A 22,509-nucleotide genomic window follows, 5' to 3' on the forward strand; every position below is an offset into this window, starting at 1 on the left:
TTCAGCCTCGCCAGACGAAACTTACCCACACACGGGTTGTGATTAACAATATTAAAGATACGATCACAGCGCTTTTTCATATGGTTGTTCGGGCAGATGCATCCGAACATGGGCGACAGCCGAAGGTTGGTCCAGGAATCGTGGCAGGCGTCCCTGAAAAAAAGAGCCAAGACGGTCCCGGTTAAGCATACTCATACTCATACTCAACCTCATACTAGTACACATTCCAACCCAATCGGGTCTGAGCCGTTTCGGGCTTCCAGACCCCAGCTAATTGAATTCATTTCGAGTCCCTAACCGCCGCAACCGAAGCCGCATCGCCAGCGACTTCCGTTCGCGGGGCATGCAAACTTTAAAATTGCCAATTACATCAAAAATGCATGTGCACGATGAGAAATTCGACTTCCCTAATTTGCAATTCGTTTTAAGGGTAACAATTAAAAACATAAAAATTAAGCTTTCAAATTCTTATTCTGTATGCTCTGGTTATACAAACTATACCAATTTTGGACTTAAAATTAATTTTACTGAGTTAACAGGTATTTTAAACGTGCAAGTATTTGATTATTTCTTAAATTATTTTATTTTTGTCTTCTAAATTAAATAGTTTACATTTTAAAATATTATAAGTTGTAAATTGATGTTGTTGTAATAGATTTGGATTTAATATCTTTAAAAAATGTACTGTTCATTTTTAAATAAAACATAAAAAGAAGATTTTTAATAACATATTTCTTATTATAATTATTTATTAAATAACGAAAATTCAAGCGCGCTAATTTTCTCAAGGTGCACCCACACGGCACTGCAATTAATATTTTATCGCATAGGTGGATCTCAACTTGAACCAAAAACCCGCAGCCATGCCTGGCATGCGTGCGGAAAGTTTTAGGCAGAGTTGAGGATGGCAGTCGTTGGGGAAGTGGGGAAATGGAGAAGCTTAAGACCAAGTTTTGAAATTCTGCACTGAAGTCAACTCCCAACGCCCAACTGCCGCCGCAAAAAGTCATTTCGAGTTATTAAAACATTCAGAACGTTTGTATTCAAGTGTATCGAGGCAACGAGCCATCGAGCCATCCGAGCAATGAGCCAGACGAGTCCTGGCAGGGAGGAAATCGCGTCAGCAAGGATATGTGATGGCTAAAGGAAGCAGCAAGATGCCGACAAGCAGGAAGTTTCATTTCGCCTTCTGTTCGCTCAACTTGACTCCTGTTTACGCTGCTGTCTTGCTGTCTTGCTGTGTGCGTTGTGTTTTTTGCCAATAAAATCGAATATCGAAATTGAATGTTGCAAGGTGGCATTGCCTGCTTTTTAACCCCTGAAAAAGGGGGCGGACACTCCGCTTTTTGCAGACTGCCAATGCAATTTGCGTTTGCCGTTAACCATTAAGCGGCATGGCCACGTTGCGGCATGGAGCAAATCAATTTTCTTATTAAGTCAAACACGTTTAAATTTAATTTTCATTATCGGAATTGGCTCTAGTGGACTTCGAATTTCCATTTTCATAATTTACTTGACACTTTAAACGGAAAGCTCCTATTATGCCACTAAAGTGAGCTATCATTGACGGTATTGATAAAATTGTCTTTCAGAATAATAAGGGGGAAATTTTTACAGCTTTTTGAACACATAAAACTGAAATTGGGTCACAAACTCATTATCTTTTCTATTTGCGGCAGTCTAAAAAGGGTTGACTTTGTTGATATGATTTTTTTATCGATATGAATTTTTGTTTTTGGTTAGCAAGGCTGAATTGTTTAAAAATTTATTGACTATAAACCTTATACGATTTTATTCATGAATTTTGGACTAATTAGTTTTATGAATTACAACCTTGAGTAATATTCTGGAGGGAGTGAATAATATTAAAAGTTTATGAAAGTTGTTTATTGCCCTTGACTTACCTGTTTTCCATTTTGCACTTGTTGTCGCGCACTTTGCAATGCGTTTTGAAGTCCTCGAAGAGCTTCAGGCATTTGCGTTCCTGTTGACAGACGGACAGAGCATGGTTGCAAGTTGGTAGTGCATCAATGGGATAAGGATCCTTCTCGGCTGCAAAAATAGGAGTTTGAATGTGATGCATGTGCAAATGGGATACACGAAGTACCTTTCTTCAGTACGAATCCGCATGGGTGATCGAAGAGAAAGTCTCGAAAGTGATTGCAGTCGGGATCCATGCCGGGCTCCTTGCACAGGCAGGTGGGCCGGAAGAACTGGAAGGCCTGCAGGGTGCGGAGGGCAGCCTGGCACTTGGTCACCGTCACCGTGCTGCAGGACACTGCAAATAGGAGAAGGACCGGCGCTATTGAGTACAACATGTTGTGGCAAGTGAGTGACAGCTGGATCCATTTGGGGGATTGGGCGGATATGCTTAATGATCCTTAAATGGCAGTAGTGCTTAAACTTTGACATTAAATGTCGTGCTGGTTCATTTTGGGAGCTGCACATCGATGACCCACTGGTCGAGTGGGTACACTAAGAAAAAAGTTGTTTAAATACCCAATAAAACAAAACCAACATATAGCACAATTAAAACTTCTAGCTGTTGTTTGTTCATGAATCAAATTTTTATTAATAGACATTAAGATAAATAAAATAAAAGTAAAAGTAGGTTCTGAAAATTGATGCATATTAGACCTTAGTTACTATTCAAAAAGGAGAATACGCTTACTTAAAAAGAATACGCTTACTTAAAAAAGTCACAAGCTGTAAGATTTAATGATAATTTCTCTACAGATTTCAAGGCCACACAAAACACATTGAATGTAACTTTTTTTCAGTGCAGGTGTGGGCCATGACAGTTGTTATAAATGGCAGCCAGACAACTACAAACCAGACACATGTCATAATAAGAGCCGAGAGTGGGGTTACAGCAACTACTTTATGAATAATTGAGTCTCCAAACAAAACGGTCGATTTAAGCGGCCAATGAAGCGCTGCGCAGAGGACGTGGTCCGGATAATATTTTATAACATAATAAATTATGTTACACATAGCCACATACAGCAATGCATGTACGTGGGTGTGTGACAGCTTATTCGAGCATATGACAACTACTATGGCAAACAAAGGGCAAACATCTGTTGGCCATCTATTGTCCTTTTGGCCATAAAACATAAGCCCTACTAATAAACCCGGCTACGCCAACACTTCACAAACACAGCCAGCAGAGCCGGAGACGCACACACATTGAGAGGGACTCGTTTGGCTCGTCATAAGCCGTAGAATCGCCAAAAAGCAAAACAAGCAAACTGCCGGACAATGGGCGCCCAGCATAATGGAACCACGCCATGTGGTTCACGTCACTCAACTGACCCAATCGCAATCCCCATATCCATCCCCATCCACATCCCTTACCCCTGTGATTGCCACACGACCCCTCCAATAACGCCCCTGTCCCATGCAGACCGGACATGATTATTTGCTAGTTGAACATAAAGTTGCTTCCGAAAGGGGATTTTCGGAACACTGGCATCGACTACGCAACAAGTGACATTTTTCACAGGCATCCATCATTTTTATGCCCCTTGGTTCTGCACAGTTTTATTTTTTTATACCCTTGCAGAGGGTATTATAATTTCAGTCAGAAGTTTGCAACGCAGTGAAGGAGACGTTTCCGACCCTATAAAGTATATATATTCTTGATCAGCATCACTAGTAGAGTCGATCTAGCCATGTCCGTCTGTCCGTCCGTCTGTCCGTCTGTCCGTCTGTCCGTCCGTCTGTCCGTCTGTCCGTCCGTTTATATGCAAACTAGTCTCTCAGTTTTAAAGCTATCTGCATGAAACTTTCCCAAAAGTTGTCTTTCTATTGCAGGTAGTATATAAGTCGGAACGAGCCGGATCGGACGACTATAGCATATAGCTCCCATAGGAACAATCGGAAAAATAAATGAAAAAAAATTATAACTTTGCTGTTTTTTAATTTTTTGTTCAGTTCTTCGACATATAGTAATGGTTAAATATTTCCGATTTACGGTTTAAATTTCATCTAAATCGGTCGACTATAGCATATAGCTCCCATAGGAACAATCGGAAAAATAAATGAAAAAAAATTATAACTTTGCTGTTTTTTAATTTTTTGTTTAGTTCTTCGAGATATAGTAATGGTTAAATATTTCACAATTATGTTTTAAATTTCATCAAAATCGGACGACTATAGCATATAGCTCCCATAGGAACAATCGGAAAAATAAATGAAAAAAATTATAACTTTTCTGTTTTTTAATTTTTTGTTTAGTTCTTCGACATATAGCAATGTTTAATTATTTCAGAATTATGGTTTAAATTTTATCAAAATCGGACGTCTATAGCATATAGCTCCCATAGAAATAATAAAAATATATAAAATAACTATCTAATAATTGAGCTGCAAATCATCAAAGTTTTTCAGCATATACTCAAGTAAATAATAATTTTAATGTTTTCAAAAGTATTTAATTCATGCAATAGCTGCAAGGGTATATGAACTTCGGCTTGCCAAAGTTTGCTTTTTTTCTTGTTTGTATCTGTCTTTTCGGGGTTTTGGATTTGGTGATATTTTGGGTCCCCTCGTTGTGTCAATTAAAGCTCGTTGGCTCCAGATCAGAGACGAAACGCAGACTACTTAGGTTCTTACGCAAAGATGTGGAATTTGCTGCTTTGAACTTAAAAACTTGTCCAATAAAATTCCAAAAGAATGATTAATCCAGATACCACATATCAAAAAAACACATAAGACAAATTTTCCAAAATCTGGTGGGGATGGAAAACACTCTGAAAATATATATTATATATTATACTTTTTTTAAATGTCCAGAAACCCAAAAAATACAAAAACGCAAAACCTTTGCATGGATATAAAAATATAACTATTTTTCTCACCGAAAGCACCAACGACAACTATTATTTAAAGTGATTTCGAATCATTTGTGCAATAGTAAGTCAAAAAAACAGAACATCTAGTTTTTTCCCAATTTTGTACCATGCAGTAAAATTAAGGCTAGAATATTTTTCTGTCTGTGTGGCTAGTGCATTTGATGCCCGGCCACCCAACTATATTCTTGCTAATATACCGAGCCTCTTGGCCACCGGACTCTCTTGGCTAGTGGCACCTGGCTTTGGTTTCGTCATCGCATGCTGGGCGATCATAAAAAATAAAGCCAAGGCGAGTGGTTTTTATGCTTCGTCGCCATCAAGCGACTCCATTTGCTGTTTCTGTTGCTTTTTTTCGCTGCCGCCGCCATTGCCAATGCCCTTGCCTTTTACTGTTATTGTTAAGTCCTCAATTCGTTTTTATTTGAAAAGCGTTTCCGGTTGTTGAGTTGGTCGCTGAATTGGTTCAATGATTTCTTTGTTAGCTTGTTTGTTGTTGCTGCCATTCGACTGTGTGTGTGTGTGTGTGTGTGTGTGTGTGCTGTCCGCTTTTTTGCAGCGCTTTATTTGATTTTAGTTTGATATTTGTTTTCCCTGCCCCGGCCATTGTTTTTATTATTTTTTGGATTTTTATAGCCGTCTGTAGGTGAAATTTATGAGTCATTTATTAAGTTTAGCTAGCCATCCGGGGGCGCAAAAATTATTATCGAGCATATTAATTACGGGTGAGTTAAGCAAGGACTTTGTGTTTGAACTATTTCGTCTGGTATGTCCTGTTTCCTGGAAGAAAACATGTGTGTCCTTTGAGTCCGTACTGCACTGAGTGCGCTTGTTGATTTTATTGAACCATCGACAAGAGCCCCGATGGCTCAAAGTGAGTGCTGCGTTTTAAAACGGAAGTGGAATGCCGAAAAGTATGCCATGCAAAGGCACGACTGCTGCGCTGCAACTTCCGGCGAAGAAAAAGCGAGCAAAAATATATTTATCGCCCAGCTGGGGCATCGAAGCTGCTTTTAAAGGCTTTTCCAGGTCGTGACGGCGCATATGAGAGCTGGGTGAGATACGCGAAAGCGGAAAATCGGGGAAAAGCCGGGACAAGCGGGCGGGAAAACCTGCATGAAATGCAATTATCATAAATATTCAGACACCGCTCGCTCGCCCGCTCTCTTTAAGGCAAATCCATATTTGGAGGGCATTTAAAGGACAGAAACGCGACAGCCATTAACCTGCACGGCCAACAAAAAGTAATTTCACTTTTAAATGAAAAAGTTCAAAGTGCGTTTGTTTATGCCAAACACACACACACACTCATATATACAAAGAAACCTCTCATGTGAGAGGCTGGCCATAAAAACAAATGCCAAATGATTTTTGTTGCCGGTTTTCTGTATGTGCTCCACCTCCCCAATGACAAAAATTAGACGCTGGCCAGCAATTGTAATCGTAACTTTTTATTATGATGCGTTGGCATTTGAAATCGAAACTGAATTGGAAAAGAACTCAGTTCAGTAGAAGGAAAATATGTTTGTACGATTTGGAATTTGGATTTGAGACATGGCAGTTCTTAAGAGCCACAATATTAACATTTATTAAATGGTATAAAGCTAAACATAACGAATAACTTTGTTTGATTAATTTATAAAGAACTAAAGATACTCAAATGAAACTCCTTTCAAGAATTCGTTATGTATACTTTTGTGCAGTAGAAAAATTCATTCAAAGTGGCATGTTTATCAAAAACTGGTTTTAAATCTGTTTTTTTATACGAAGCTTTTACTCTATAATTCCCAGCACTCGAGCCTTACTTAAGAAGTCAGTTCGCTGCACGTAAGAGCCGGACATAGTGCGACATCCTGTATAAGCCTGGCGACCATGGAGGACCCGCCAGTTGTCGAAGAGCACAATGCTGCCGGGATAGAGCTTGAGAGTCCACTGCTGCTCTTCGTCCCTAACAATCTGCAGAAGTTGCCGCAGACTGTCATAGAACTCGGCCATCTCCGGCTGTGGAATCGTATCGAACACAGCCCGATCGTAGACATTGAGCCTGAGTTGAACGAATTCCTGAGTCAGGGGATCCACCTGGATAATGGGGGCCGTGTGGCGATGGTGCTCCCCTTTTTCTACGTACTCTCCGGGAACCTGGACCCTGCACAACACATCATAGGCGGCGGGAAAGCGACGCTTCAGTTCGTGCACCACATGCAGACCATCCACAAAGAAATTTTCCCCACCCGAACCCGAGTGTTCGATGCAATGCAGGGCCTGCAGTCCAGCTGCATCGCAGAAATACGTATTATCCGTATGGGAACCCAGATAAAGTTTGGTGTAAGCGGTGTCCGCATGATCGGGCTTGTCGCTAAAAGTCCACATTTCACCAAAGAAGGTTTTCATTAAGGGAAAAACCCGACGCAAAGCCAGTTCGGTCATGTCTGGAGTGGGTGGCACATCATCGATGAAAACAATGCCATAGCGAACCAGAGATTCAACCAAAGATCTGACCACCTCATCACTGGAAACGAGCTGGGGCAACGAGAATCTCAAGTGCCGTTCATTCTGCAAAATAATACAACGATTCCAGGGCGTCAGATTAGTGGACCTTGATCGCCGGCTTATCAACCGCTCCAGCTGGGAATCGAAGATAAAGTCCAGGTCATAGCTGGACTGGTGACCGTCACTCCCTAATATTAAACCAAAAATAAACTGAGACTGAGTGCAATTACATTATCACTTACATTGCACTTGTAATCGTATCCCTTCGCACTTTACCCCCAACGATTTCACATCAGCTGGCAGATCCAAGAGATCGTATCGCCTCTGATTTGTATCCAAATTTAGGCACTCCCCACAGCGACAGTGATCGCGGAGCCAAAACTCATTGATCTCCAGACTTTGGCCGGTTTTCGGATGCTTCAAGAGTAGCATGTTAATTTCAATAGAACGACCGAATGATCACAAGAGTGAAAGTGAACTAGTATTTCCAAAGCCGATTTGGCTTTAGCTTGCACTCAAATAGACTCTTATCTATGGAAGAGGGCTTGCCTCTCGCTCTCAACAAAGTCGGTGATAAGAAACACAACATGATTCTCTCAATAATGTATTCAATTTGAGAATTTGTCAATGATTGTAAAATGTTTTAAGTGCTGATAAATAAGCATAACCAGCCTGTGTTGAACAGTGCATTTAAATTTATTTTAATATGTATAAGAGTTGTTTAGTGTTTAGTGGAATTTTCGAAGTACATTCCATCGAAACAGGCTGCCTTGTAAAGTTCCAGTGACTTTCAAGTATCTCAGTGATTTTTAAACAGTTTCGTAGCAGTTGTTAGGCAGAGACAGAGTGTAAAGTATCTCCAACAATGAAGTCCTTTTATAACTCCTGGGCCGACGAGGTGGAGGTAGACTATGTGGATGGACTGCGGCCTTCGAATGAGTACATCGAGGGCGACTACAAGTACTTGACGGAGTACAAGTTCAACGAGGAGGGCAAGAAGGTGAAGGTGGTGCGCACCTTCAAGATCGAGAAGCAGATCGTTCCGAAGGCGGTCGCTCGTCGTCGCAGCTGGGTGAAGTTCGGGGACTCCCGCTCGGACAAGCCGGGGCCCAACTCCCAGACGACCATGGCCTCCGAGGAGATCTTCATGCAGTTCATCGGCTCCAAGGAGTTCGAGCAGAGCCACGAAGTTCAGTTGGACGTGGGCAAGAATATCGCCAAGTGCCGCATTTGCAATGGCGAGCACTGGAGCGTCAACTGCCCCTACAAGGGCACCTCCATGGACAGCAAGACCATGATGGAGAGCAAGGCCAATGCTGCAGCTGCCGCTGCTGTCAGCGATCTCACCAAGACGGGCAAATACGTGCCGCCCTTTATGAAGGACGGCGGGGGCGGGGGCGGGGCCAGCGGCAAGGGCTGGGGTCGCGAACGGGACGATTCGTCGGCGGTTCGCATCTCAAACCTATCCGAATCCATGACCGAGGCTGATCTCGAGGAGCTGGTGAAGAAAATCGGGCCCCACACCAAGATGTATCTGGCCCGGGAAAAAAGCACTGGCCTCTGCAAGGGATTCGCCTATGTGCACTTCAAATTCCGCCAGGATGCAGCCGCCGCCATTGAAGTGCTCAATGGCCATGGCTACGACCACTTGATTCTCTGCGTGGAGTGGTCCAAGCCCCAGACTTAAAGGGCATTGCCTTTTAGCCGTGTTTACTCGATTCTCTGCTTCAATTCGAGAACGGAAATGACCTGCAGATGCAGAGAAATCAAAATAAAACAAATGTTGCACCAAGCAGAAAAAATGTGGTATTTTATTATACTTTCCGATATATATGCTTGCATATGGTTGCAGCGAAAACAAAGGTCTTAAGAAACTTACACTATTTCAAAATCCACTTAATTTTTGAATGCAATACAATGTAAAATAATTCTATAAATATTATTACCAAAAAGTTTGATCTCTTTATCTGTAAATAATTGAATTTAAAATGTAATAAATAACTGAAGAAATATGTTTTATATTTTCTGAGTGCAGGGCCAAAAGCGAAAGCTCGCCTCAAGCGAACCAAAGCCGATAATGCTTCGTTTTAAATGTGATTTTTTGTCAGGATTTCGCCCCAAACCAAACAAAGGTGAAAGCCACCTCGTGGCGGGCGGAATAGCTGAGAAATGCCACAAGACGCTGGCCGGACTGAATGAACATTAATAATTAAATATAAGAGCCGACTTATGCGCTGGATACGCGAACAGAGCTCGAGGAGCAGGACACAAACTACGCGACCGTGACGATGAACCGGGAATGGAGTGGTGGTTGGACGTGGACATGGATGTGGATGTGAATAGTGTTCGCGGAAAAGTCCCGGCTTAGATACACATTTTGAATGAGGGGCGGATCAAAGCGAGGCACAAAAGAAATTTATTTCCATTGTTGTTGCTCTTGCGGTGGGTGAGGCACCGGCTAAAGCGGAGTCTAAAACAAATTACTGAATAATTTATAAATTAACTTTTTCTCCGCCTTTGTTTGAGCGGCAAAATGAATGTGGAGGTGAATGAAGTGGGTGGGTAGGTGGATGTGGACCCCGTCAACCACTCATTTCTTTTTCATTTTGCGCCTTCAGGTCATGTGCGTTCACCACACATACTCTTTCAAAGAATAACAAAAACAGCAGATTTTGAATTAAAATGTTTAAAAAAATGAATATCTATTACATTAATTTGTATTTAAAGTTAATAAGAATACCAATACCAAAACAAAATAGGTAAAAATCTTTAAGTTAACAAAAAAATGTAGATTTAGATTTTAAAATTTTTAATAATTTACGAGTATTTAAAAGTGCCTTTTGTTTGGAGTAACAAATGAGTATAGATTTGTCAGCCAAAGCTTTGAATTATACAACATAAAATTAGTGCTACGTTTGTAGTAATATTAGTATTTTTAATTAGGTATTGATATTCTGGGATATTAAAGTTATATTTGTAATAGTTTGCATTTTTTTTAATATTATAGCATACGCACAGTGCGCCAGAATGCACTACATTTAGCCCTTCTTTTCGAACAGGGTATTGCAGAAACAGGCCTTCGACTCAACGGACGTCGCAGCTCTCTACGGCATTTGAATATTCAAATGCCTTTTGCCGGCGTTTCGTGGCCGATTCTGCTCCTCGCTCTTTGTTGCGCTTTAAGTGTACACTGTTATTTACTGTTTTATTGCATGCGCACCTACTCACGGAACACACAAAATTGCTAAAAATAATTACACAGTTGTCGAAACAGCCACACAAAACCCCCACGAGCAAATAAAAAAAAAGGAAACATGAAATAAAATATATTCAACCGACTCGCACTGGCCGCGGAAATGAATTCTCAAAAGGCCAAAACTTGCCCATAATCAGCGATGGACGCCACAAGCGCTCAAGAGCTCTGCAAATAGTTGACACAAAAACCCATAGATTTTGTGTAAACACTTCATCAGCGCACGGTAAAAATATCGATTTGATTTAAATGATATTTATTTAATGATATTTACCTGGTATGGGCCCGCAGACACGCGGTATAATTTCCAATATGGCCGAACATGAGGGATCCTCGAAACATAGCTGACGTGCCAGGATACAATTCAGTATGGCCACGACGCCCTTAATGGTGGAACCTGAAATTAGGAAGCAGGCCAAATTAAATATAGTCCCGAGGGTTAACATTTGTACTGCTTAATATTATAAGAATGTTTTTTACCAATAGTTTTATGAAGTTTCTCCATAGAACAAATTGTAGCTTATACAAATTAAAGAGAATTATGAAAATACATTTATGTTTTATCCTTGAACAACATGGCTGTCAGTCAAGATAATATAGATATATAGTTTCTTTAAAAATATTAATTAAAATATATTCTAAACAGCTTTATTTAGCTTGCATTTTTTTCATCACCACAATAATAATTAGAATAATCTTTAATCTAGTTTTATTTTTAAACTTTTAATTATTCATATCAAGTATCAAATTTATTTATATGTTTCTCTGTCACACATTTGTCATACATCAGAACATAATTAATTTGTTTTGTTTTGCTGAGTTTGAAAAGTTTATTATTTAGCCCTACAAACAATGGAATTGGAATCGGGAACCTTCGGGGCAATTGGTAATCTGCAGGTTTCGCCAAGATCTATAAGGGCAAAAGAACTGGGGACTTTTAACGCGAATGTCCCGCTAAAAGAACGCGTCGGTAAGGATCACCCTTCCTTTAAACAAATACCGAAGTTCTTTGTTCCTCCACCGAAACCGGAGGATAAAGTCCGACGGCTGCTTCATCAGGAGGCCCACTCGCTTTTTCTGCAGCGCCAGGCGGATGAACTCCTTAATCTCGATGATATGAATGATCTGTGGAAGACGCTGGAGAAATATGTGACTGAGACCACGAGATCTAGACAACAGTTGGTCAATTTGGATGATTACCTAAACGTCGTTGCGGAAGTGGGCGTCAAGTGTCGAAAAATCATGACAGTTGAACTTTTCTTTGAACTGCTGGTAACCTCCAATTTTCCCGACATGCTGGAGATCATTTCCATTTATAACTACATGATGCGTAGAGTCTTGCTTGTCCAGGGAAGCATTGCTCTTTCCTTTTACGATGAAATCGGACAGGGATATTTAAATGAGAGCGATCTGGAAAGCTATATAACGGACATTATACCAACGCTGGCCCAAGTTAGTGAACGTTTGCAACCCTCATTCGAGAGTTTTTATGTCTGTACTGTGGTCAAGAAGATATTTTTCTTCCTGGACCATCTGCATTTGCGACGTATTCGGATAAGGGACATTGTATCCTCGGGACTGCTCTCGCAATTACTGGAGCTGCATGATACGGCGATACTCAAGGATGCTGCGGAAATTAAGACGACGAACTGGTTTTCAGTGTCGGCAGTCTTAGAGGTGTACGAGAACTATCTTGATTTAGATAGGGATCACGATGGCATGCTGAGCAGAAAGGAGTTGTCTGAATACGGCTCTGGTAGTCTTACCACCATTTTCCTGGACCGCGCCTTCGAAGTGTGCCGTACTTATGGCGGGGAAATGGACTACAGAACCTTCCTGGACTTTTACTTTGCAATGGAACATCGAAAAGTAAGATCGTCTTTTGAGTACCCTTCAAATAACTTAGCAACCAAAAGCCCTTAAGACTCTTCCAGCCTTGCACTACATTTTCCGCATCCTAGACATAAATCAGCAAGGATATTTAACAGCCCAAACTTTGCGGTATTTCTTTGATGGCATTGAAGAGCGCATTAAAGCTGTGCAGGCCGAGGAGGTGAACTTTCAGGACCTCAAGGATGAGATCTTTGACATGATTAGGCCAAAGGATGCGTTGAAAATAACCGTCAAAGATTTGATCAACAGGTATCTTAAATATCCTTTTGTAGACCATCCCTGATTAATTATTCTCCGTAGTGGACAAGGCGCGACTGTGGTCTCCATATTAATTGAATTCGATAAATTCTTGGCTTACGAGAACCGTGAACAGAATCACCAGAATGTTTAATAACCGAACTCCAGGCAGCAGCCACAGCAGCAACATGCAACAAGCAGCAGCAGCAGCAGCAGCAACTCTCTTGCGGTGAAAACATTAAGCCAAATTTAATTAAATCCCCGGACTCTGCTCGCTGCACTTCTTTTATACGAATGATTTTCATTTGTATTTTTATGCCAGACAATTGTATGTAAATTCAATGTGTAAAGTTCCTCAAATATTTCGGCTCATACGTGTTTGTCTGCATATACATAATTGCAAATTGCTCATAAATATTTATGCCGCTTTTTTAATTATGTTAATTCAGAGTGAGCAGCTTTAAGCATTTACAATGATTTGTATTGAAAATCTGACCTGAAAAAGGAGGAAGTGGGACAAAAGCATTGCAATTATGTTTAAATGTGGCACTTAGTTTTTATCATAATTTTTAGTTCGGCTTGCTGCTAGAGAGTGGGGGGAATCAGCGCTCACGGTTTATAAAACATTCATTTCAATTTCATTTCATTACGTAAAATAAACCAAGTCATCCGGACAGCAGACTGGGAACACGGGCTGCTGTCTATCTAAGCAGTCGGCTTTGTAGCCACTGCCTACCGGTCATGGTCCTTCCGCCATGGCCACCTCCTGCTCCTGCTCCTGCTACTGCTCCTCCGAACCCGCTTCATCCGCCGGATGGCCTGTAAAAGTTGTAGTTCACTGCTGCTCCTGAGTTTTCTACTTTTTGTTCCCCTCAACCTTCCTCAACCTCCCACAGCTGCCCCACGCTCATTAACGAAATGACCGTTTGCATATTGCAAGTCGGGTGGTGAAATCCCGGTGGAGGGGGAAGGGGAAGATTCCGGAGCCGGAATAACAAAAGAAGTGCCTTCAAAAATTCACGAATTGCATGCGGAGCAGCTGAACTTACTCCGGGGCGACTGCAGGAAGTGGCCTACTGCCGGACCGAGAAGTAACCAGAGAAGTGGCAACAATTGCATGGCCGCAGAAGTTTCGTCGACTGCCAGTTCCAGTGCCAGTGCCAGTGGCAGTGCCAGTCGAATTGTTTGCGGAAGTACAAATAAACAAAGGTCTAAGGGGAATCCAGCGGACGAAATAGCAAGTTCGGTTGGACTTAAAGTGTTTTATGGTTATTGGGTGCTTAGAATTGCATTGAGATATGCAGCGCGCGTCTGGCCCGATGACAGCCAAGAAATTATCAGCGAATGGCCGTGGATTGGGGAACAATGGTCCGCATTGCTAGCCGCAAATTGCCAACAGACTCGGACTGGAACTGTGACTGGAACGGGGACACCCCGCTCAATCCCCGGCGACCCATTTGGAATCACTTAAAACACACAAATCAAGCAAAAGTTGAAAACACAATAACAATTGTTTTGGGACACACCATAAATTTGCATGCCAAGAAGAGTAATGCTCCCGGCCACATAGAAAAAAGCGAAATAGGCACATAAATATGCGACCGACCGGCGGTCCTGTTCCAGAGCTCCACCTCCACATCCAAAACTCCGCCGACGACAACCAGAACAATTCGTTTGTGTCACAATCAGATTCGGCACAGGCACAAAAATGTTCGTATTTCGCGTTTCGCGCTCGCCATGTTTCATGAATTATTTCCTCGAACCCCAAAAAGTTTTCGACCAAAAACTTTGACTGCAGAAAGAGGCCAGAAAAAAGGCGAAGGAGGCAAGACATTGACTGGTAACTGGCCAGTGTTGCAGGCCAACTCCCACCGTTGCTCAGCGCTGCACTGTTGCAAAATATTTTCTAAAAAGGTTATATTAACGTTTTCTGAGTTTGGGCCCTACCCGTAGCTTTATCAATTTATTTCATTTTATTTATAGGCTGCCAAAAATTATCTATTCACCATTCCCTTACTCGAAGGCAAAATAAGTTGCTAATAGTTTTTTAAATTTTAATTTAAATTAAAGAGTTTAACACTTAATATTGTTTATATTAAAATAAATATTTTAATATTATTTATACCACATTCGGTGTTATTTAACTAATTATTTTTAATTAGGTATGTTTATTATTGACTACATATTGATTTTAAGAATTCTCTTCGATTTTATTAAATTTTAATTACGTTTAGTAAAAGCAATCCTAAGACTTAATCAAATCCCTAATTCTACAACAAGTCTTTAACTAGCAATTTAATACCTATTAGCCCATATATATTTCAATTAAGTATTTGAAATATGATAATGTTGGTGTTTGGCTTGGGAAACAGTTAAGAGATTAAATCTCTAGCATTTTTCTCTGTGTGGCTTGTTTGCGTTGATTCGTGCGGCGAACATTTCGATTACCATTTTCCCTGGTGGCGTGTTGCAGGCGGGGGATTCCTCCAGTGTTTCGCATTTTCTGCAACTTCGCCGAAGCGCCGCCTTATGCCCTTTGACCCCCAGCCCTCCTGCTACTGCCACTGCCACTGCTGCTGCTGCTTCTGCTTCTGCTGCTTAATTTTCAATTGTGTGCCGGGGGCGCTGGCCCGACGCTGGAGCACTCTGGTGCAGGCTTTAATAAATTATGGCCCACCTCGGGGGTGGCGTTCGAGAGGTATACTGTTGGTGTTGCCGCTGCTGCTGGCCCTGCATGCCACTTGGAAAAAGTTAATACAACAAATGCGCTACCAGGCTGCCCAACTACCCGGCAGCAACAAAAATTGCAATAACAATGACCGCATTACGAGGCCGCGAATGGTTGCTCGAAAAGCCAAGTCGGTGGCAGTGGCAACATCAACAACATGGCCGAGAAATGGCAGCTTTACAACTTCCGGCAAGCAAGGACTATGTACTGCGGACTACGAACAACGCAGGACGAAGGACGCAGGACGATGGAGGGGCCGTCCCTGTAATATGTTCGCTGTGGTTGCCGGGTTTTTATTTTCGCGCTACTGTTGCTTGGAGGCCATCCTTATGTCATTCGGGATTATTTTGTGGGTTAAAAACTAATTTTCGGTCATGAAGTGGATTTCGCAGTGTTCATGTTGCCGACATTCGGCGGCCCATTAATATGCGGCACTGCCAACTACACGGAGCTCACACAATTTGCATGGGCCAGCGTATAAAACATTGATTTCACTCCAGTCGCCGGATCAATGTAGCGACTTGAATTATCCGCAATTATAATCTTTCTGGGCGGAGCTGTTAAGGAAAATGTCAACAGTTGAAAGTGCGTGACCAAATTATTTCATTTCATTTTATTTAATTTATGGTCCGGCCTCGAGTGGAAGTCCTTGCCGCCTCGCCTACTGGCATTTAAATTTAACTACAGTCAGACAATGCGAACAGAGCTCGGCGGAAAACAACATTAACAGCAGCAGCAACATAAAATGTCGCCTGCGGCCATTTTCATGGGCAACCAACCGAATTGGGTGTTGAAGTTGGTGATGGTCCTCGACCAAAACAACGAAAACAACCACCCCAAAAAAGAAACACCAGGAAGTAACACACTCGAGACTAGTGACACGACTGCGGGATACCCGGGATTCTTGATGGCCTTTACAAAATATATGCTGTACTTAAAGCATTATCTTCACAAGCATAAACAATAAAATATTTTAGGATTTCAGACTTGTCGGTATACCTGTTGTATGCCAATTTAGCTGTTCCATTTAAATCTTTTCAACTGTATTAAATATCATATCTCTGTACACTACAATTTAATAATTATTAAATGGTATCTCTGGAAAATATAATGATATTGCTGCATCAAAAAATTCCCTTATTAAAAGCAACACAAAATGCTACCAGAATTGAGATTATAAGGATATCAATATCAGTTTATATTATTAAACATGTGCAAATGCATTATAGCAGAAAGCATTTTACTAAAAACAATATACCCCTGGAAGCGTACAAAAAACGGGTATAAAAATCTGTCCTTCGAGGGGCCAGGGGCAGAATAACGAGAATACTGCTGGGGATTATGGTCAATTATGTGTAAATACAATTATTGTTATTGTTGTCGCTGTTTCATGGTGTTGTTATTGTTGGTGCCTGTGTTGATGTTGTAGTTGTTATTGCCATTGTCATTGATGTTTTTCCATAATTGTAGTGACCGCTGTGCAATGCATAAAATTTGTTATTTTTAAAGCACGCCAGGCTGATGATCGATTCATTAAAATGCACCAGTTTAAAACGTCAGCTAGTGACCTACCCTGCCTCGTAAATGTCACTCCTTCTGATATTGTCCTTGTTTGTTGGCTTGGCACGTTTCCCGTGATTTAAGTACATTGCCAGCAAAACGAAGAATGAAATCAGGAAACAATAAAAGAAATGTAAGTACAAGTAAAGAAGCATTTGCAGAGACGCTGCAGTAAATGCCTTGGTATCACTGGGTGGTCTTTCCTATTCTGGCTTAGTCACGTCACCAGTGCAACTCTTGCCAAGATTGTGATTTCAAGGGGGTTACGTGGGGTTTTTCCAGCTTTAGGTATTCAATTTTTATTTATTTATGTAACAGGGCAGTAAGTCATGCTGAGGAAAACACCTATCTAACTGAATAAAAAATTATTTTTATTGACTTAGCATTAAACATGCCTAATAAATATCAAAATAAATTTAACAAATATTATACAACTAATTAAGTTCTCAGTAAAATTTAGTTTAACATTTCCTTTGAGGTTATAAAAAAATGTCTTATTAAAATCTGATTTAAATAGGAATCATACAAAAAAAAACAGATAAAACATTTAATTATACGCTTGACTTTTATTGCATTTGTTTAGATTTTTACGTAATCCAGTTCCTCATAAGGTCCTGAAAAGTTACATCCTTAAAAATTAAAATCCGGTTATCCCAGCAAACAAAATAATTCGAAACCCCGGGGGGAAACCTATTAGTAAACATCATAAGCTTGTTAACTTCGACACTCCGGAGGGCTCCTCTCAAAATGTATTCCACTTGTTAAATGATATTCAGCTGCCGGCATTATCAAAAAACCAAAACAAAATAAACACATCAATAAACAGAGTTGACAAAGATTTGATTGCATTATTATAAAACAATTTGCATTCGATAAAAGTCAAAAGCAGCGGCAGGCAAAGTCATAAAAGTCGGAGCAATGAAAATTGGAGCACCATCCATCCCTCAACGAAAAAAGGAAAAAGATGCTGAATCAGGAGCGGAGGCCAAGTCGCTTTTGTTGCTTTTGAAATGAGGAGAAAAAGAAATATGCAAAATGCGCATAAATCTAAAGGCTCGACACGGGATACGGGAAATCACGGCGGAGGCAGGCTCCGGATGAGTTCCCATCTGCCTCTAACATTGACTGAAAGAAAACAGGATGCTAAATAGAGTTTTTATTTGTACTCAGTAATATTCTTTTGAATGTTAACAATGTGTAATGTTAAAAGACAATTAAATTTAATATGGCAACAAATTGCCTTAGCCGTAAGCGAACCTTTCTTTTGCGAATAATTTTATAAAATTGTAACTTATAAATGTAATCAGAAAAACACTTTAAAACTTATACATTTACTATAAGAATATCTATCATGATACAAGAATGTGTTGTTTTAAATTTAAAGAATTTTTGAATTTAAAAACTTAAGAAATATTTTTAGCAAACGATTTTTTAAGTGCTCTCCTCCTCTGTGGGAAATCGAATCCCTGGCTGGCAGTGCGTCCACGCTCGCGCATGCAGAATAAATGATTTTCTATTTGTTAAGTCAAAGTGAAATTGTCTAGGGGCGGGCGACTGTGCGTGAGCCTTGTGTGTGTTGACATTTCTTTGAGCCGCCATCACTCACTGGCTTAAAGAAGGAAAAGAAGAGGGCTCACATGAGCCAAAGACAACATTTTCAGCATTTACATTTCATTTTTTGTCGTTCGTCAAATGTTTTCGGCGCCTTGCCGTCTCATTTACAAGGAATTCCATCGCCCCGCAGCTGGGGAAAGAGGTCAAAGGGCGGCACATATGTCAAGTGTTGCGCTCCGGTCGAAGGTGGGGCTGGTGGGCGTTTTTTAGCGGCAGTGTGAGCTGCAGCACTCCCTGTGTGTGGGTCTCTGGGCCAGCATCTCTGGGCTAAGCCAAAATAAAGTATAGGTATACATTTTTATTCTTATCTTCCCGTTCTTTTGGCCCATTTTTTGCTTTTCCGCTCTCACTTTTGTCCCGTCTGTGTGCTTCTTTTTGCGCCTGCTGCTGGTGCTGCTGCTGCTGCATTATCCTTTTCCCTTTTTACGTGTTTTCCATTGTTTTAAATTATTTATGCCTGCGTAAAATATTCAAAGCTTTGCCAAATGCAGAACAGAGGCGGCGGAAGTGCGGGATAGGACGGCAGTGACGTGAAATTCGAACGCACAATAACAAAACACAGAAGGCGGCGGCGGGCGGACGGTCCAAGTTATTATTCATAACACAGCAGCGCAGCATCAAAGTGTAAAGGAGTCTGCGACAATTCCCACTGCCATTTTCCGCCGCTCACTCCTGCAGCAAACCTTCGAGTTTACATAAATTATTTACGACCTTCAGCGGGGGCACAGCAAAAATAAAAACAGCAGCCGAAAGGAAAATGTTATTTTGACAATAATGCCGGGCACCATCTAATTTCGTGCTTTGTTTGCCATTTCGATTTCACTTTGCCGGCCAGCAACAGCAGCTGACAGGAAAAGGATTTTTTGAGGCGATGATTTCACTGTGCCTACTTTCCTCCATGTTCCCCAATGATATTTTAATTAATTAAAGTGCTTTGCCGAGGTTATTTTCACCGGGCCAATTAGGAATTACGTCAGCGATTTTATTGAACTTACGCGGCCCTTATCAGGCTGTCAGCCCAACATGACCTTGTCGCCTTAAAGCCTTAAAGCGCTCAAAAGTCTTAAATAAGTTCGCGAACAGGAGCAGTCTCCTAATGCCACTTAATATCGGTTCACAAGCAGGTCATTAGAGCAAGCAACCAGAAACTGTAAATTGAAAATCCAACACCATGAGAAGTGGAGCAGAGTTCAGGAGTTGAAAAGTCGAGGTAGCTGTATTAACTTAGCAGTTTGACATCCAACACCTTGCAACTGTTGCAGCCTTTGAGAACTCAAGTGTGCATTGCACACACTTGAAAAAATGTGCTCTTCCAATACGAAAAAAAATTCAATGTAGTTTTATATACAATTTGAAAATTTTTTACCAAAGCCGACAGATAGCTTGCTTATATATTCATTTGCATTAGATAGAGGATTGTTTGAATCCAAGTTAATTTGTTTTTCAGATCTTTTTTAGGATGTGAAATATACGTAGATGTACCAGAACACCACATATTTTTTATCATTTCTATAAAGCAAACACAGTATAAGTTATTGATTATCCATTTCAAAAATAAAATTTTTACGAACTAAACATTTATAAAGCAAAGGTTTGTTTAAGCCACAGAACTAATTTTTAAGTTAAAATACGTCACAAAAAAGTTTCTCTCTGTGGCCAGCCTTTTGGATTCGGTCTTAAGTGGCACTCGGTTTCGGGTTATCAAGCCAGGCAAAGCCGCCAGAAGAAGCCGGAAAACGGCAAGTATTGCTGGTGGCATTTCTCGTTTTCTGGATTCAGCCGAGAAGTGCGGGAAAACACCAGCCACTTCACCACCCACTCAAAGGTAAAGGTGTTCAGCAACTTTAAGCGAAGATTTCCACATTGGCCGCACACAAAAATATTGTCGCGCATTTGTTCGCAGCTTACGAAAACATTTTTCTTAACACGCTCCGCAATTTTTTGCTCGCTCCTCTGCCAACTTTTGTTTCGCTCTGTTTTGTTCCCGTCGCGTCTTCACTTTTTCTTGCTCAACTTCAATTTGAAGCGGGCGGAGTGCACAATTTAAAGCATTTACGAGCGCAATTTGTCTGCCGCCTGCTCAGACCGCAGTCAACTCCACTTTCAGTTGGATTCCAAACTTTGCGGTTTTTTTCTGCAAATATTTTTTTTGGGTCGAGAAAACTTCAAACACGTTGAAAGTGTGGGCGAAATGCAGGTTGGCTGCCCGCAGCTGCCGGTCTGACATTTTTCTTGGCGTAAATCTGGCAGCAGCACCGACTTTAGCTGCTTTTTGCAGCTCATTGAATTTCGTACGCTTTTGTCTGCCAATGCCAATGCCATAAAAGTGGATGCACTTTTTCCCTCTGGCTCTACACAACAAAGTGTTATATATTTAACCGAATTTACAAAAAATGTTTGAAAGTATATTTTTTTAGATAGTGATTTTTAATTGAACAAATTAGATGCGTCGGAAGCTTAAATAACGGACTTAAATATAAATATATGTGAGAATAAATATTATTTTTAGCTTTTAGAAACAGTTATAACCATAATTGTAAGAAAAAAAATACTTATCCTCTTCTTATATTTAGAATATGCTCCAAGGATCCTATTTAGCTATTTCATAAAGATTACTTTTTTTTGGTTTGTGTACTACCCGTTTCTATTCTTTTCTGGATTTAAACAACTTCGCAACAAACTAAACCTATTTGAGAGCATCATCGCAGCCTGCGGGTTTTATCTTCCTGAGTATGTGAATATGCACTTTTATCCATTGTCCCTTCCGCATTTTCCATATTCGGAAAGCACTCTGTCGCCGCTTATTGTCAATACAAAAGTTTTATGCATTTGGGGAAACTTTATTTTTTTGCCGAACTTGTGCGTTAAATTTTGTAAACGGATTTTCACAGCAGATCCTTGGGGCTGAGAATGCGGGATCGCTGGGAGAGTGGAGAATGACTTTACAGAGACTTTCGAGTTGTTGGCCCACACATACCGACACTTGTGAACAAGTTAACAAAACGATTTCGCTGTTTGAAAACTTTTATTGTGTGAGCCTGCAGACAGACAGCCAGACTGCCACGCCCACATCGAGCATATGTATTATTCATGAGGCAGCACACACGCAATAAGGCTGTCCTTGTTCCTGTCAGAGTTTCTGTTTCCGTTGCAGCGATAATCTCGGGTCAATTTCATAAACAAATAAGGCGGCATTATCTGGATCCCATTGAGAGTGCGATTCAAGCCCATTGCCGAGCGGTAATAATGAAGCCATTCCATGCAGACCGGCATACCAGATACGCAGTACAGTATCGGAGTTATCTTCATTACAGATCGATTCACTTGAAGGACACTGACACTCAACTCACAGCTGAGGTCAGATTGACATATACTTTGGTTATTCTGAGTTTATAAGATTGGTTGTATCTAAAAATACAATTATATTAGAATAGATTATATAAAAGAGGTGTTACTACATGATAAAAATAAGAAAACATTTTGAGACCATGAAGAAAAACTTAAAACCTCTATGCAAGAATCACTCATATTTTATATTTAACAAATTTTGTATTACAACCATTTTATTGTATCTGAAGATTTAAGCAAAAGACAAACAACTAACAAATAAATAAAATCACTTAATTTAACTTACAACATATTTAATAGATTGACCTCGACTGTATGTGTGGTAGGTGTTGGCGAGTGTCTGCGTGTCGAGACTAATTTAGGCCTGAGTTGACACCATAATTTATAGCGATTTGCACGCCTGTCCCGCCCAATGACTTGGCTCAGACGTGCATGGCCTTTCAGCCACCTACAAAGGGAGTGAAAAATGCCGGGACTATTAATTGTAATTTTCAGTGAGGATTCAGTCGAGGTTAATTGGTGCAAACATGCCG

At 40.7% G+C, this 22,509-nt stretch overlaps 4 protein-coding genes across 11 annotated transcripts in view; 2 read left to right on the forward strand and 2 right to left on the reverse strand.

The window, feature by feature from the left end:
* The window catches only part of LOC108136805, a 114,721-nt gene that overhangs the window by 23,693 nt on the left and 68,519 nt on the right, over positions 1-22,509 (reverse strand). For all 5 annotated transcript variants that reach the window (XM_017258201.2, XM_017258202.1, XM_017258204.2 and 2 more), the window contains 4 exons: positions 10,871-10,993; positions 2,108-2,278; positions 1,905-2,052; positions 26-153 (listed from right to left, as the gene is read on the reverse strand). In XM_017258201.2, the coding sequence (XP_017113690.1) occupies positions 26-153; positions 1,905-2,052; positions 2,108-2,278; positions 10,871-10,993 (570 nt within the window). The remainder of the gene's footprint in view (positions 1-25; positions 154-1,904; positions 2,053-2,107; positions 2,279-10,870; positions 10,994-22,509) is intronic.
* LOC108136808 (trimethyllysine dioxygenase, mitochondrial) lies at positions 6,284-7,804 on the reverse strand. Its single transcript, XM_017258209.2, has 2 exons — positions 7,586-7,804; positions 6,284-7,531 (listed from the first exon to the last, which is right to left on the reverse strand). The coding sequence occupies exons 1-2, from the start codon at positions 7,773-7,775 to the stop codon at positions 6,627-6,629; spliced, it is 1,095 nt and encodes a 364-aa protein (XP_017113698.1). The 5' UTR covers positions 7,776-7,804; the 3' UTR covers positions 6,284-6,626.
* LOC108136809 (eukaryotic translation initiation factor 3 subunit G-2) lies at positions 8,136-9,158 on the forward strand. The gene has a single exon (XM_017258210.2). The coding sequence runs from the start codon at positions 8,209-8,211 to the stop codon at positions 9,028-9,030; it is 822 nt and encodes a 273-aa protein (XP_017113699.1). The 5' UTR covers positions 8,136-8,208; the 3' UTR covers positions 9,031-9,158.
* On the forward strand, positions 11,375-13,088 carry LOC108136807 (serine/threonine-protein phosphatase 2A regulatory subunit B'' subunit gamma-like). 4 transcript variants are annotated; one of them, XM_017258208.2, is made up of 3 exons: positions 11,375-12,465; positions 12,521-12,738; positions 12,790-13,088. In XM_017258208.2, exons 1-3 carry the CDS (start codon positions 11,449-11,451, stop codon positions 12,878-12,880), a joined length of 1,326 nt encoding a protein of 441 aa, XP_017113697.1. In that variant the 5' UTR covers positions 11,375-11,448; the 3' UTR covers positions 12,881-13,088. The 4 variants fall into 4 exon arrangements, with proteins under 4 accessions (XP_017113697.1, XP_041565039.1, XP_041565040.1 ...); XM_041709105.1 differs by lacking the exon at positions 12,790-13,088 and having other exon boundaries at positions 12,513-12,668; XM_041709106.1 differs by lacking the exon at positions 12,790-13,088 and having other exon boundaries at positions 12,531-12,668.

This window comes from Drosophila elegans, unplaced genomic scaffold, assembly GCF_018152505.1.
Source record: "Drosophila elegans isolate 14027-0461.03 unplaced genomic scaffold, ASM1815250v1 contig_476, whole genome shotgun sequence".
Classification (NCBI taxonomy): domain Eukaryota; kingdom Metazoa; phylum Arthropoda; class Insecta; order Diptera; family Drosophilidae; genus Drosophila; species Drosophila elegans.

Bases quoted from the DNA above. Each gene is read 5' to 3' on its own strand.
- LOC108136807 (XM_017258208.2), top strand. From the start codon at position 11,449: ATGGAATTGGAATCGGGAACCTTCGGGGCAATTGGTAATCTGCAGGTT. The intron at 12,466-12,520 runs GTAAGATCGTCT...AAAGCCCTTAAG, and splicing joins TTGCAATGGAACATCGAAAA to ACTCTTCCAGCCTTGCACTA. The intron at 12,739-12,789 runs GTATCTTAAATA...TATTCTCCGTAG, and splicing joins GTCAAAGATTTGATCAACAG to TGGACAAGGCGCGACTGTGG.
- LOC108136809 (XM_017258210.2), top strand. From the start codon at position 8,209: ATGAAGTCCTTTTATAACTCCTGGGCCGACGAGGTGGAGGTAGACTAT.
- LOC108136808 (XM_017258209.2), bottom strand. From the start codon at position 7,775: ATGCTACTCTTGAAGCATCCGAAAACCGGCCAAAGTCTGGAGATCAAT. The intron at 7,532-7,585 runs GTAAGTGATAAT...GTTTAATATTAG, and splicing joins GATACGATTACAAGTGCAAT to GGAGTGACGGTCACCAGTCC.